The following is a 14101-nucleotide window of genomic DNA, read 5'->3' on the forward strand; positions in this document are numbered from 1 at the left end:
GGCAGAGGGAAAGAGGAAGGGTAGAGAGAGAGGGAGAGAAGCAGACTCCCCACTGAGCACAGAACCTGACATAGGCTCATGACCCTGAGATTGTACCTGAGCCAAAATCAAGTCAGACACTTAGCTGACTAAGCCACACTGACTAAGCCAGGGTGCCCTGGCTTTGAGACAGTTTTTTTTTTTTTTAAAGATTTTATTTACTTTAGAGATAGAGAGTGTGCAAGCAGGGGGAGGAGCAGAGGGAGAGGGAGAAGTAGACTCTGTGCTGAGTGCAGAGCCCAATGTGGGGCTCAGTCCTAGGATACTGAGGTCATGAGTGAACTGAAATCAAGAGTCAGATGCCCAACTGACCGAGCCACTCAGGCGCCTCCCAGACTTGAGACTTTTCATGAGTACTAGTCAATTCTTTTGTAGAATGTGTCCAAGTTTGGGTTTTTTGATGTCTTATGCTTAGATTGAGGTTATACATTTTTGGCAGGATTCCACAGAAGTGGTATTTTGTTCTTCTCAGTACATAATATTAGATGTGTATGTTAATACATCTTTTTTCTTTTCTTTTTTTTTTTTTTTTTTTTTTTTTTAAGAGAGGTGGGGTTGGAGAGAGGCAGAGGGAGAGGAAGAGAGAATCTTAGGCAGGCTCCATGCCCAGTGTGGAGCCTGATGCGGGGCTCGACCTCACGACCTTGCGTCAATGTGTCTTCATATTGGTGATGTTAATCTTGATTAAGGTGGTTTCTGACTGGTTTCTCCACTAGTAAAGTGACTGTTTTCCCCTGTGTAACTCATAAATATCTTGGAGGGAACTTGAATACTGTGGTAATATCTTGTTTCTCCTCAAATATTTACCCACTAATTTCAGCATCCACTCACTGGCAAAGAGGCACCTTTTTTTTCTTTTTTGAGACATTCCCACCATAAAATTCACCCTGTTAAGATGTATGTCAGAGATTTTTAGTATATTCACGAGATCATACAATCATTACCAGTATCTAATTTTAGAACATTTTTATCACTCTCCATAGCCAGTTAGCCATCATTCCTCACATCCAACCCCTGGAAACCACTGTTCTGTTTTTTTTATTTCCATGGATTTGCTTATTTTGGGTATTTTATCTGCAGGGGAAGATGCAATTTGTGACCCTTTGTATCTGGCTTCTTTGACCTCGCATGTTTTCAAGGTCCAGCTGCACTAAAGTACATGTGTCAAGACTCTACTCCCCTGTTTTGGTGGTTGACACTGTGTAGTGTGTCTGTCCCCATATCTGGTTTATTTATTCTTCAGTTGATGGCCACTTTGGGTTGTTTCTATCCTTTGGCTGTAATAGTAATGTAATTGTGTGATTACATATCATAATTCTGCTATGAATATTTGTGTACAAGTTTTTGTGGAGGTGTTGACTTTTAACAAGTCAAAGTTGGAACAAAAATTTCTCAATGTTTTATCTTGGATTTCAGACTGATTATAGGATATGTATTATTTGTAAACTAATATGGTCTCGCCAAAAAAAATGGCATTTGGATGCTTTTTGGTGTGTTTGTTGTTAATTTTTATAAAGTTTGGAAGGTGGTGATTTCCACAACAGCAGGGTTTATTGAAAACAACCAGACCCACATTGGGTAGCTCACTTGGGTATCCCAGATTGCCCCAGAGAGCACATTTAGCAGGAGAGATACTCTGTAAATCTTATCAGATTTCTTTTTTTCCTCACCTTTCCAATTTCTAAGATGAAGAAAGAAAAGTCCAAATTGGAAAGAACACCTCAAAAAAAAGACCAAGGAAAAAGAAAAATTAGCCCAACTAAGAAGGAATCAGAATCCAAAAAAAGCAGACTGACTCCCAAAAAGGACAGCACTACAAAGTCACCAAAAAAGGGAACAGGTGTGTTTTGGAGATGCCTGGACTTCGAGGAGCAGGTGGCTGAGGAGACAGACGGTGACAGCCAGGCTAGGAATTTGGCTGATGACAGCAGTGAAAAAAACAAAGTGGAACATTTGCTCTGGGTGGATAAATACAAGCCAACCTCGCTCAAGACCATAATCGGACAGCAAGGGGACCAGAGCTGCGCCAACAAACTCCTCCGCTGGCTCCAGAACTGGCACAGGAGTCCGTCCGAGGATACGAAACGCGGTGATTTTACAGCTTCCTTCATTTCTGTGTGTGTCTGTCACCATGTGATTGCTCAGTTCCACGTTTGTGGGGGAGTAGAATAGTTGGGCCGCTCATCTCTCAGCAGACATGGAAAGCGTGCGCTGAGTGCAGGCGCTGTCCTGGACCCCAGAGGTGCTCTTGTGACCGGAGCCGCCTCCCTCCATTTGCTCACAGTCAGTCACGGACATAGATGAAGCAGCAGTGAAGATAGTGGTGCTAAGTACTGTTGTAGGGGTGAGTGGAGGGCGCGGAGAGCGTGGAGGTGTGTGCTCAGGGACGTGGAGGTGCATCCCAGCCCCGGAGGAAGGGAGAGCCGAGCGAAGACTTGGAAACTAAGTGGGAGTTAGCCAGGCGAAGCGGAGCAAGAGCGTTGTGTGGGAGAGAGTACAGGTACCAAGGTCTGCAGATGTGTGAGCGAGCCCCTGGGAGGGCCTGGGAGATGGGGTGCAGGGGACGTGTGCAGATCAACAGCTGAGACGCACTCCCAGACGAGGCAGCCTGAAAATCCCAGCGGCGCATTGGCTTTCGGTGGGCCTGAGCTCTGGTACCTGCGCTGCTTCGCCGTGTGTGGGTCAGGGACACTGAACAGTACACTCTGTATTTAACGTCCAGGACATTGGTGAAACTGAGGCTGCAGGTCACAGAGGTTAGTAGTGTCTTCCTGAGCTTCACTCGCGGCCCTGGAGGGTACTGTGTGAGAAGTAAGAAGGCAAAATTCAGGGAGCAGCACAGCGAATTCCCAGAGTGATGGCTGGGTTATCAATATCCGTCTGCTCACTGGACACTGGCTGATGTGCCAGCTTATTTATGCCAGGTAGAGGATGTAATTGTAAGGGTGCAGGGTTAAGTTGGACTCCTCTTCTTTTTCTGAGACCACATAAAACCTACCATAAAGGGGGTTATATTGCTTTGTATTCCTGGAGAAGACTTTATAAATCTGCGGGGGAACTAGAGTCCCTTTTCCCATTCCTGTAGCAGGCTTAGCCATCTCTCTCTCTCCGTCGTCGTGTCTGTACGGAGCACCCTTGATGAGTCAGGCACCCGTGTGATAAGGGGAGGAGAATGCTCTAGAGTTGAGCTGGGCAGCATAGTGGCAGACACACCATCTTCAGTGCATTCTTTCTGTGATCCGGTAGCCGAGGGGCTTGCTGACGGTCGTTGAGGCGTGCCTGGCTCAGTGCTCAGTACGCTCGTCCTTACAGTATCCATGCCGGGCACCTACTGTCACCACCCTCGTTTTACAGAGGGAGGAAATAGGCCCGGGAGGTTGCATCTCTTCTCCCCGCTGGTAAGCGGCGGGATTAGGGGATCGGGAGTTAGGATTGGAGCCCAGATGACTCAGATGTCGCCACCCTCGTTTTACAGAGGGAGGAAATAGGCCCAGGAGGTTGCATCTCTTCTCCCCGCTGAGCGCTGAGCGGCGGGATTAGGGGAGTGGGAGTTAGGATTGGAGCCCAGATGACTCAGCTCCCTGACCTGTGCTTTTGTAGGAAAGGAAACTCCTACAATTATGGTTTCAAATCAGAATTTTAGAGTTAGTTTTAGTGTTTCGTTTTGGGTGTCAGTGAGGTAGGCAGTTAGTTGAGTCTCACTAAGTGCTCTGGAAGTGTTCATGGTTTGTAGAAAATACTCTGCAGATTTAGAGGTAAACCAGAGAGCTGGTCTTGATTTTCGGTTTGTGTGCAGTGATTCCTGCCAATACTGAACTTCTCTTAGGGCATATAGGTTAACACTCTGGAACTTCTTTTTTCCCCAGCCGCAAAGTTCGGTAAATTTGCTGGCAAAGATGATGGCTCTAGTTTTAAAGCAGCGCTGCTCTCAGGCCCTCCAGGTGTTGGCAAGACAACCACAGCTTCTCTGGTTTGTCAGGTGAGTGTGGTGCTGTCATGCAGTTGGAAGGCTAACCCGGGAACGGCGCGTGTGGCAGGTACATACTCGTGCGTGCGTTAGTAGGTCTGTGGTACCTGTATTTTAACCTGCTGCATATAGACTTTTCTAAAGTCAGATTTTTAGAATTTACCTTGGTTCCGGGGATATTTGTCATTTTCATCCTTTTCTTAATGTTGGTAATTAAAATAATAGGTAATATTTACCTGTGTGCCAGGCAGTGTGCTAAGCCCTTGGGTGCATTATCTTTTGGGTAATATAAATGTGTCTTAGAGACTCTTAAGGATAGAAATATTTTACATACTATTGTAAGAATTCTCTGTACTGAATATATGTATTCCTACCATCCTCATGTGCCAAATGAAATGGGCTTACAGAGGAGGCTGGTGGCCCATGCTCTGGGAGCCTGCCTTTGCCCATGTCTCTATGGCTGCCATATCCTAGACCATGAGAGGAGGAGACACTAGAGCAAACCAGAGGTCATGGAGCAGAATGTGAAGGGATACATGAAGGGGCATCAGAATGATAAAAGGAGAGATTTTATTTATTTAATTTATTTTTATATTTACTTTTATTTATTTATTTATTTTTTCTAAAGATTTTATTTATCAGAGAGAGAGAGGGGGAGAGAGCGAGCACAGGCAGACAGAATGGCAGGCAGAGGCAGAGGGAGAAGCAGGCTCCCTGCCGAGCAAGGAGCCCGATGTGGGACTCGATCCCAGGACGCTGGGATCATGACCTGAGCCGAAGGCAGCTGCTTAACCAACTGAGCCACCCAGGCATCCCTACTTTTATTTTTTTAAAAAGGTTTTATTTACTTATTTGTTAGAGAGAGACCCGCATGCACACGTGCAAGAGAACACAAGCAGGGGGCGTGGCAGGCAGAGGGAGAAGCAGGCTCCCTGCTGAGTAGAAAGCCCAATGCGGGACTCGATCCCAGGACCCTGAGATCAACCTGAGCCGAAGGCAGAGGCTTAAACAACTGAGCCACCCATATGTCCCAGAATGAGGGGTTTAAAACTTATTTTAAATATACGACTGGATTTCCCAACCCTTGTCCTATAAGCTGGCGGTTTTGTTTTGCCCTTGTTTTATGGGCCAGAGCATATTTCAGCTGATAGAACAGCTATATATTTTCTATTCTATTGTATACTTAAAACAAAACAAAACAAAACATTTTTTTCCTAGTCTCTACAGTTGTAAACATGACTTTTTTCTCCCTTTATTATTATCATTATTTTGGAGGGAAATTGCATGAAGGCATTTTATAATGCCTATAATCAGTATAATCAATTTTGGGAAATGAGTCAGAAAAACTTGATTTTTCACAGCTTGGTAGGAGGATTATGTATCAGGATGGTTTGATAACAAATGATTTAACTTTATCTTGAAGAGCCAAGAATTACTTTTTGTATCTTATAGTAAATTAATTCTATATCTGAAATTGAAATCTAGGGATAGGTGTATTTAATTCTTTGTAGGATTTTCAGAAGCAAACTTAGTAAAATTACTTATTCAGATATACTCTTCTAGATTAGTGATTTATCAGCTGTGTTTTTAAGATGGCACTTGTTTGTGTGTGCGTGTGGCATATATGTATATATTTTAAAAATCTCACAATATTGTGAGGTATATTATCTCATCGTCTTTCTCTTTTTTTAATCCGTGGCTCCTTATGTTGTTTTTGTTGCTTTATTTTTGAGAGAGTTAATAATTTGCATTGTGACAATAACGGTTTCCAATATTTTGATTAGGAATTGGGATATAGCTACGTGGAACTGAATGCAAGTGACACTCGGAGTAAGAACAGTTTGAAGGAGATTGTTGCTGAATCACTGAATAATACCAGCATCACAGGCTTTTATTCAAGTATGTGGGTATTTGATTTTTTATTTTGGTTTTCTTTGGTTATGTAAGGAAAACAAGTTCACTTAAATATTTAGGAACCAGTATTGAACATTAATATGTGCCAAGCACCCTGCTAAATCCTGGGGCTAATGATGGAACTCTTATAGGACACTAGTTCCCCCCACCGCCCCCAGCCTTTTTTTTCAGGTCTTAGCAGTTTCTAAGAGTGTGTTAAAACACATACATGGATATGTTTATGCGTTTTGCACATTATTTTAGAGGATTCACAGGTGAATCTTGTGAAGAGGGTAGTGAATAAATTGTTGTAATTCAGTGTGTTGAGTGAGGTAATAGAGGCTTGTAGATGAAGAAATGATTTGATTTGGGGCACTCGGGAAAGCCAGGATAAGGGTGATATTTGTTTGACAGGCCTTGGAGGTTGAAAGAGGATCATTTGTGGTGGAAGAGGTCCTATAGGCAAAGACAGTAGCAAAGGAGAAGAAACTGTGATGGTGACAGTGCTTTGGGCTGTAGCTGGTGGTCTGGTGTGGTCAGAGTGTATGGGAAAAATAAGATGCTCAAACTACAGAAGTCTTGCTACTTTCTATGGTAGCAAATTATTATTAAAGAGAATTTGCCCAGGAACGGTCACTCTAGCTGGTGGGAGTATTAGTTAATTGGTACTACTCTGGAGAGTAGTAGTCTGTCAGTATTTTTCAAAAGTTACATTATACAGACCTTTTAGAACAGAAATTCCAGCTCTTGGAATTTAGCAATTAATATACTTGTATATATGCAAAATGATATATATCAGGATATTCATTTAGTATGATTTAGAATAGCAGAAGGTTGGAAGCATCTTCATATTTTATCAATAGGTAGTGATTATGATACTATCTATGGATAGTGATTATGATACTATGATACTAATAGATATGTGTAAAATGGGATATTATTAAGCAGCCTTAAAAAATGAGGTGTTTTATATCTACAGATAAGGAACAGATCACCAAAATATATTGACTGATAAAACCAAGTTGTGTATTTTTTTGCACCCATGTTTTTAGTATGTATAAGGATACCCGAGGGGGGAAACGTGGGAGGTGGAATTTCTTTTCATCTGCATATGCTTGTGCCTCTTGCATTTTGGTTTAAAATATTTTACATGTTTTTTAAACAAAATAACAGCATTTGAACAGGTTTCTTTTTTGTCGCATCCCATAGCTTCTCAGCACGGGTCAGGCGGGCCAACCCATTCAATAAGCACGAAACATGCTCTCATCATGGATGAAGTCGATGGCATGGCAGGCAGTGAGGACAGGGGAGGAATTCAGGTAGTGAAAGCACTGCAGTTCTGTGGTTTTACCGTTGATTTTTAGTGGTAGTTGTGTGCGTGTTTTTAAAAAAATATTTCAAGAACTAATGATGCTGTAATACTTAGAGCAATTAAAGTGTATTGCCAAGGCTTTCAAAACCTGAAATACATACGTTGTGTAGTATTTTGTTGTTGTTGTTGTTGTTTTTAAATAATTATTTTTGTGTTGCAAATTTGCCTTTTAGGAATTAATTGGTCTGATAAAACATACAAAAATTCCCATTATTTGTATGTGCAATGATAGAAATCATCCCAAGATTCGCTCTTTGGTTCATTATTGTTTTGATCTTCGTTTTCAAAGACCTCGAGTTGAACAGATTAAGGTATGATGATTGGAATTTTTTTCTCCATCACACTTTCCTTCTTATTTTTTGGTATTTCTCAAAAGTTACCTTTAAAAGTACCTGATAAATATTCTAAAAATAACTGATTATGTGAATTAAAAAAAAAAAAAGTTTATGATTCTCCTTTGTCAATTTCAGGGTGCTATGATGTCTATTGCATTTAAAGAGGGTTTGAAGATCCCCCCTCCAGCTATGAATGAAATAATTTTGGGAGCCAATCAAGATATCAGACAGGTAAATTAAATACATGTTGTGTAATAGTTGCTGATTCTTTTGAATTAGTGCCTTTAACTTTTCAGAGAGGAAGAGTAGCATTATTTTTCCACCTTGACCATGTCTTATTTATGATTTCTGTTAGGTTTTACACAATCTGAGTATGTGGTGTGCACGAAGTAAGGCCCTAACCTATGACCAGGCCAAGGCTGATTCTCATAGAGCCAAGAAGGATATCAGACTGGTAAAATAAATTTCCATTTCTTAGTTACTTTCTCAGGCTAAAGCATTTCTTGTTTTGTTCATATTAACTTAATCAAAGTAGATACTGTAGTTCCTGGATACACCTTTGAACCTGTAGATATTTATAATAAGAAAGATAGTTCCTAAGAAGTTTTCTAATTCAAATGAATTTTTCCTCAAGGACTTTTAGTGTACATTTTGAATTATGAGAAATGGAAGTTTTAAATTATACTTACGCTTCAGTAGTTATAAAATGGCCTTTTCAGGGTCCCTTATATATAGATTTCATGTTTTGAAGTTTGGAACTTTTGGAATAACCTGTTTGAAATGGCTTATTATTTAATAACCTTTCTGAAACTTGAAACTAGAAGTCTGTATTAATTATCTGTGTTCTGTTTCACCTAGTCACTAGTCAGAATTTATTATTACAGTTAGAGCAGTGATTAAGTAGTGTTTGTAACCCCCTCTTTTTTTTTTAATCAATAAACTTTAAGAGCAGTTTTAGTTTCGTAACAAAATTTAGTACAGGGTACAAAGACTTCTCTTATTTTCCCATACTCCAGACTCCTTTGGCCTTGTCCACTGTCCGCGTCCCCCACCAGAGTGGTACATTTGTTCCAGCTGAACCTGTACCAATACGTCATTATCACCCAAAGTCCTAGTTTACATCAGGGTTAATTCACTCCTCATGTACATTGCATGGGTTTTGACAAATGTGTCATAGCTTAGGTCCACCATTGTGTATCACACAGAATACTTTCATTGCCCTAAAAATACTCTGTACTCCCCCTGTTCATCCATCCCTTCCCCCACCCCCCTGACAATCACTGATCTTTAGCCTATTTATTTGTTTTAGAGAGAGAACATGAGTAGGAGGAGGAGCAGTGGGAGAGGACAAGCAGACTTCACGTTCAGGGTGGAGCCTGACATGGGACTCGATCTCATGACTCTGAGATCATGACCTGAGCCTAAATCAAGAGTTAGCCAGGTGCTTAACTGACCTGAGCCACCCAGGTATCCCAATCACTAATCTTTTTGTTGTCTCCATAGTTGCACCTTTTTCAGAATGTCCTATAATTGGAATCATACAGTATATAGCCTTTCAGTTTGGCTTTTTTTTTTTTTTTTTAAGAGAGAGAGAGTGAGCAAGCGTGAGCAGGGGGAGGGACAGAGGGAGAGAAAATCTTAAGCAGGCTCCACAATGTAGGAGGTAGGGCTCGTAGTGACCCTGACATCATGACCTGAGCTGAAATCAAGAGTCCGATGCCTAACCAGTGGCCACCCAGGCTCCCCCCACATTGGCTTCTTTCTCTTAATAATATGCATTTAAGGTTTCTCCATACCTTTTACTGGACTTATGACAGCTCACTTCTTTTCTGTGGTGAATAATACTCCAGTGTCTGGATCTACCACAGTTTATTCATCTTTTGAATGACATCTGGATTACTTCCAAGTTTTGTCAGTTAAGAATAAAGCTGCTGTAAAGATCCATATGCAGGTTTTTTGTGTAGTATGTTTTCAGTTTGTTTGGATAAATACCAAGGAAGACAACTGCTGGATGGTATGGTAAGAGTATATTTAGTTTTGTAAAAGAAAAACCTGCCAATCTGTCTTCCAAGTGACTATACCATTTTGCATTCCTACTAGCAATGAATGAGAGTTCCTGTTGCTCCACATCTCTGCAGCGTTTGATATTGTCAGCATTTTGGACATCGGCCATTCTACTAGGTGTGTCCCTCTCTTTTTTAGGGCCCATTTGATGTTGCCCGGAAAGTGTTTGCAGCTGGAGAGGAGACCGCTCATATGTCACTTATGGACAAGTCAGATCTCTTCTTTCATGATTATTCGATAGCACCCCTCTTTGTCCAGGAGAACTATGTACACGTGAAGCCTGTGGCTGCAGGGTGAGTGTTCGGAGCTCGTGAGGGGTAGAATTCGTTCCCTCCTGGTACAGGGAGGCCACCTTCCTGGGAGAGAGGGCCGGCCGTGAGTGCGGACAGTGGTGTCATCCAAACTGCTTTATTTATGCAGGGGAGACATGAAAAAGCACTTGATGCTTTTAAGCAGAGCAGCAGACAGCATATGTGATGGTGACCTAGTGGACCGTCAGATCCGGAGTAAACAGAACTGGAGTCTCCTGCCCACGCAGGTAAGCCCAGGGCTCTCCCTAAGATGCAGACTCTGCTTCAGGGAGAACGGAACAGCTGTGAGCTCTTGTAGTTACGTGCAGCGCCAGAGAAACGCTGTGGCTCTTGCGGCCAAGATAATGTCTGTTCTAGATTAAAACACTCTGGGGTCACAATTGTCCATTTCTTAATAAAAATAGCCAGATTTTTCAGGGTTTCAAAATGTTTTTATGTAAATGGACATATGGAAATAGGAATGTTAAATTCCAGACATAAGTAAGATGTGAGTCAGAAGTTTCATTTGCTCTGTTTTACCTTAAGAATCAATCCATTTCTTTTTTGTCATTCTTGGTGCTCCCCAGTGGTGACTGAGTAGCTCCTGCTTGGAGATGCAGCCAGGGCAGGTCAGGGCTACTTCTCTGATACGTGACTCTGATTTTCTTCTTCCTTGCTGAAGAGGCAGCTTTATACTGGGCACTTTATTTAAGGGGTAGCTTTCACTCAAAACAGAGTTTTGCAAACTTTCATAATTAAGAATGTTATTTGTTCTTGAGTTTTGCATATTTATACTGTATTATTGTCCCAAGTAATAATAAGCAAGGGACTTCTGGAAGGCCTGTTCCTCTCTTAATTTTGCCTGTACCTTGTTGGATACCAAAAAACAAAGATTCATTCTGGATATAAAGAATCCTTTCTCTTATGTTTTACAAGTGTTCAGTTTTTATTTATTTTATTTACTTTTATTTTATTTTATTTTATTTTATTTATTTTTACTAATAATTGTAACTTTAAAAATTTATCCTAAAGAAATAACTTTAAACATGGGAAAAGCTTAATGTACAAAAATATTACCTTAGTTTTGAGACTATTAGAAATCAGAGAAAATCTCCATGTCTGGCAGTAGGAGAATGAGTATGGTAAACATTCTTGATGGAATATTGTGCAGTCTTTAAAATCATTTATAAAGACTGTCTAATATGAAAAATGCTTATGAGAGAATATTATTAGAATAAAGCAGGGTACAAAATTTATGTATAATTCCAGTTTTTAAAAAGTGTGAGCCCTGGATTTAGAAGACATTCAAGGATACCTTTTAAAAAATATTTTCCCAAGTGCCAGTTTACTTAATGCTCTGTTCAGTTTTTCATGCTTTGATCCAGCTGTGCTATTCATAGTTCATGTTAAAGCCAGTCATGTTCTGGGCGCCTGGGTGGCTCAGTGGGTTAAGCCGCTGCCTTCCGCTCAGGTCATGATCTCAGGGTCCTGGGATCGAGTCCCGCATCGGGCTCTCTGCTCGGCAGGGAGCCTGATTCCTCCTCTCTCTCTCTCTCTCTCTCTGCCTGCCTCTCTGCCTACTTTTGATCTCTCTCTGTCAAATAAATAAATAAAATCTTTAAAAAAAAAAAAAAAAAGCCAGTCATGTTCCTCTTAAAGTCTCTTCTGCCTCCTGAAATAACTGGTGTTTTGGGATCAGTTGGTCAAGGAGGCTGAAATCTGAGATGATCTCTCTGAGGGCCAGGACATGTTTTGGACTGATCCGCTGTTCCTCAGACAGAAGAGAGACAGAGGGAAAGGGTGTGATGTTCTGGAATTGGGTACCCGGGACAGTATTGCTTTGTTTGCTCAAGACTCCTTGGAAGCCAGTAGCGTAGGAAGCAACGTTGCACTGAATTCAGTGGACTGCAATTGATTTTTTTTCAGGCCATTTATGCCAGTGTTCTTCCTGGAGAGTTAATGAGGGGGTACATGACCCAGTTTCCTACCTTTCCAAGCTGGTTGGGGCGGCACTCATCTACCGGCAAACACGATCGTATTGTGCAGGACCTAGCACTGCACATGAGTCTCAGGTAAGTGGTGTTAGTCTGGGTCTGGCAGTTTCTCAGCGTAGCATATTTAGTCTTTATCCAGTGAGGATAGCATAAGTCAAAAGATTGGTGTTTTAGTTTTGATTTTATTGCTAACTAGATAAATGGTCCTGGATAAGTTCCTTATATTTTGTCGGCCTGGGTTTTATTATCTATAATCCATATAATACTTGTTTATCACTTAAAGGGATACTTTGGAGAAAAAGCCCAGTTGGTAGATAATCTATAACTTTAAGATTAAGTTTAAAACTACATAAATCTGAGGTAGTGTTACCATTTATCATTATGACTGTGCCCATTACTAGTAGGCATACAGAATGTCTCAGCTTCCAAATAATTTAATAGGCAAAAGGGAACTGTTTAAATAAATGGACTAGTTTTTAGCTATCCTAGTAGTAGGCCGACCGAGTCATTTAGGATAGGGGACATAGTTCAGCATATGAGAACAGGAGGCAGACATGCAGATGATTGAAAGTCAGTGTGCTTGGAGAAGTTTAATGAAGTCCAAAACCTCTTATTTGGTACAGTGTTGTTAAAGTTCAGAAACTTAGAGAATGTGCATGCATATAAGTATTAAGTGAACTTTAGGAACTTATTTTTAACCATGAAGAACTTGAGCAGTCTTATTTCTCTTTCTGATCTCTGGAGGGGATGTTAACATTGGTCCACTCAGAACTTTTGTTTGAAGCTGAACTGAAATTTCTTTCTTCTATTCCTGTAAAATTCTACTTCCTACTTTGTGCCCTCTTTCTAGTCTATGGTTTGGGTCTTTTTTTGGGCAACTCTTGTATTCATTTCCTATTGTTCCTATAACAAATTACCTGAACTTAATGGTTTAAAATGACATGAATTTATTGCCATCTTAAGATGCAAAGAATATCCTGGATTATAGGGCAAGCCCAGTGTAATTACAAGGGTCTTTACCAAAAAGAAAAAAGGGAGGCAGCCATATCAAGCCACAGAGAGAAAGACATTTTAAGATGTTAATTGTTGGTTTTGAAGATGGGAAAAGAGACCATGAACCAAGGGATATCCGTGGTCTCTAGAAATTAGAAAGGGTTGCATTTCCCACTGCTCTACTCATTGCTCAAGGGGGAGGCCAGGCTCTGAGCTCTTTTCCTCCTCCCTGCCCTCTGCTTTTTAAAAAGGTGATGCATCCCTGTGCCCTGCGGGTATCCACCTTTGACTCCCTCTCTGTATTCATGTAGATTGTGGGCACTGGACTTCGAGATTTTTTGCGGCTGTGCTTTTGTATGTCTGTCCCCTTCTCCCATTAGACCAAACATTTCTGGTGGGAGGTAGACCTGCCCATCCAGCATGTAAAATTGGGTCAGTAAATGTTCCTTAATGAATCACGTATATGAGATTGTCATCAGCAGAGTATATCTATAGTGAATTTCACAATTTTTAAAGTAAATTAGGACCTTCTTATTTAACTTTTCGAGCAATTAAGTCATTGAATTTTCATAGATCTCAGTTTCTCTTTATCTTTAAAGTGGAAGTGCGATTTTATTATTAGTACTTGTTGGGGTTACAGATGCCTTCGAGAATCTGGAAAGCTCTTTGATCTTTATTACTCCCAATTGTGCTAATGCACAAATAATGCTAGGGGAATTACAGTTTTCTGAGGTTAAGAACCCTTGATTTAGGAACACTAGATGGTTCCTTTAGACTTCTCTAGAGTTGACTTTTCTGTGATTCTAAATAGAAGATAACAGTAATGGAACAAAGTAAGAGAACACTTTTGACAAAGGTTTCATGATTTTCTTAGGCACCGTGGTTTAGGGCTCATATTTGTCTTTAAGCACTAGTTGTGCTTGACAATGGAAGACTGAATCTTGAGGAAATGGATGAATTTAAAATAAGAGGGGTTTTTTTGGTTCTTTGTCTAGATTGTAAAACAGTTGGGGGCAGGGTTCTAGATTTCAAATCAAGAGAACTATTGAGACTCAGTTACCTGAAGACAAGAGCAGGACCATGAATAATTTTAACATTTTTATGGGTTCTGAAGCCCAGGAACCTCTGAGGTTTCTTGTTTGGATTATGCACAC

General features: G+C 40.8%; 1 protein-coding gene across 1 annotated transcript in view; it reads left to right on the forward strand.

Annotated features, from left to right (window-relative positions):
* Positions 1 to 14101, forward strand: part of RFC1 (replication factor C subunit 1) — a 77814-nt gene that overhangs the window by 58692 nt on the left and 5021 nt on the right. The window contains exons 13-22 of the mRNA XM_059163357.1: positions 1726 to 2128; positions 3906 to 4018; positions 5791 to 5905; positions 7109 to 7218; positions 7445 to 7582; positions 7742 to 7837; positions 7962 to 8060; positions 9809 to 9963; positions 10091 to 10208; positions 11887 to 12032. Coding sequence (XP_059019340.1) covers positions 1726 to 2128; positions 3906 to 4018; positions 5791 to 5905; positions 7109 to 7218; positions 7445 to 7582; positions 7742 to 7837; positions 7962 to 8060; positions 9809 to 9963; positions 10091 to 10208; positions 11887 to 12032 — 1493 coding nt within the window. The remainder of the gene's footprint in view (positions 1 to 1725; positions 2129 to 3905; positions 4019 to 5790; positions 5906 to 7108; positions 7219 to 7444; positions 7583 to 7741; positions 7838 to 7961; positions 8061 to 9808; positions 9964 to 10090; positions 10209 to 11886; positions 12033 to 14101) is intronic.

The sequence above is a fragment of the Mustela lutreola genome, chromosome 1, assembly GCF_030435805.1.
Source record: "Mustela lutreola isolate mMusLut2 chromosome 1, mMusLut2.pri, whole genome shotgun sequence".
In the NCBI taxonomy this organism is placed as follows: domain Eukaryota; kingdom Metazoa; phylum Chordata; class Mammalia; order Carnivora; family Mustelidae; genus Mustela; species Mustela lutreola.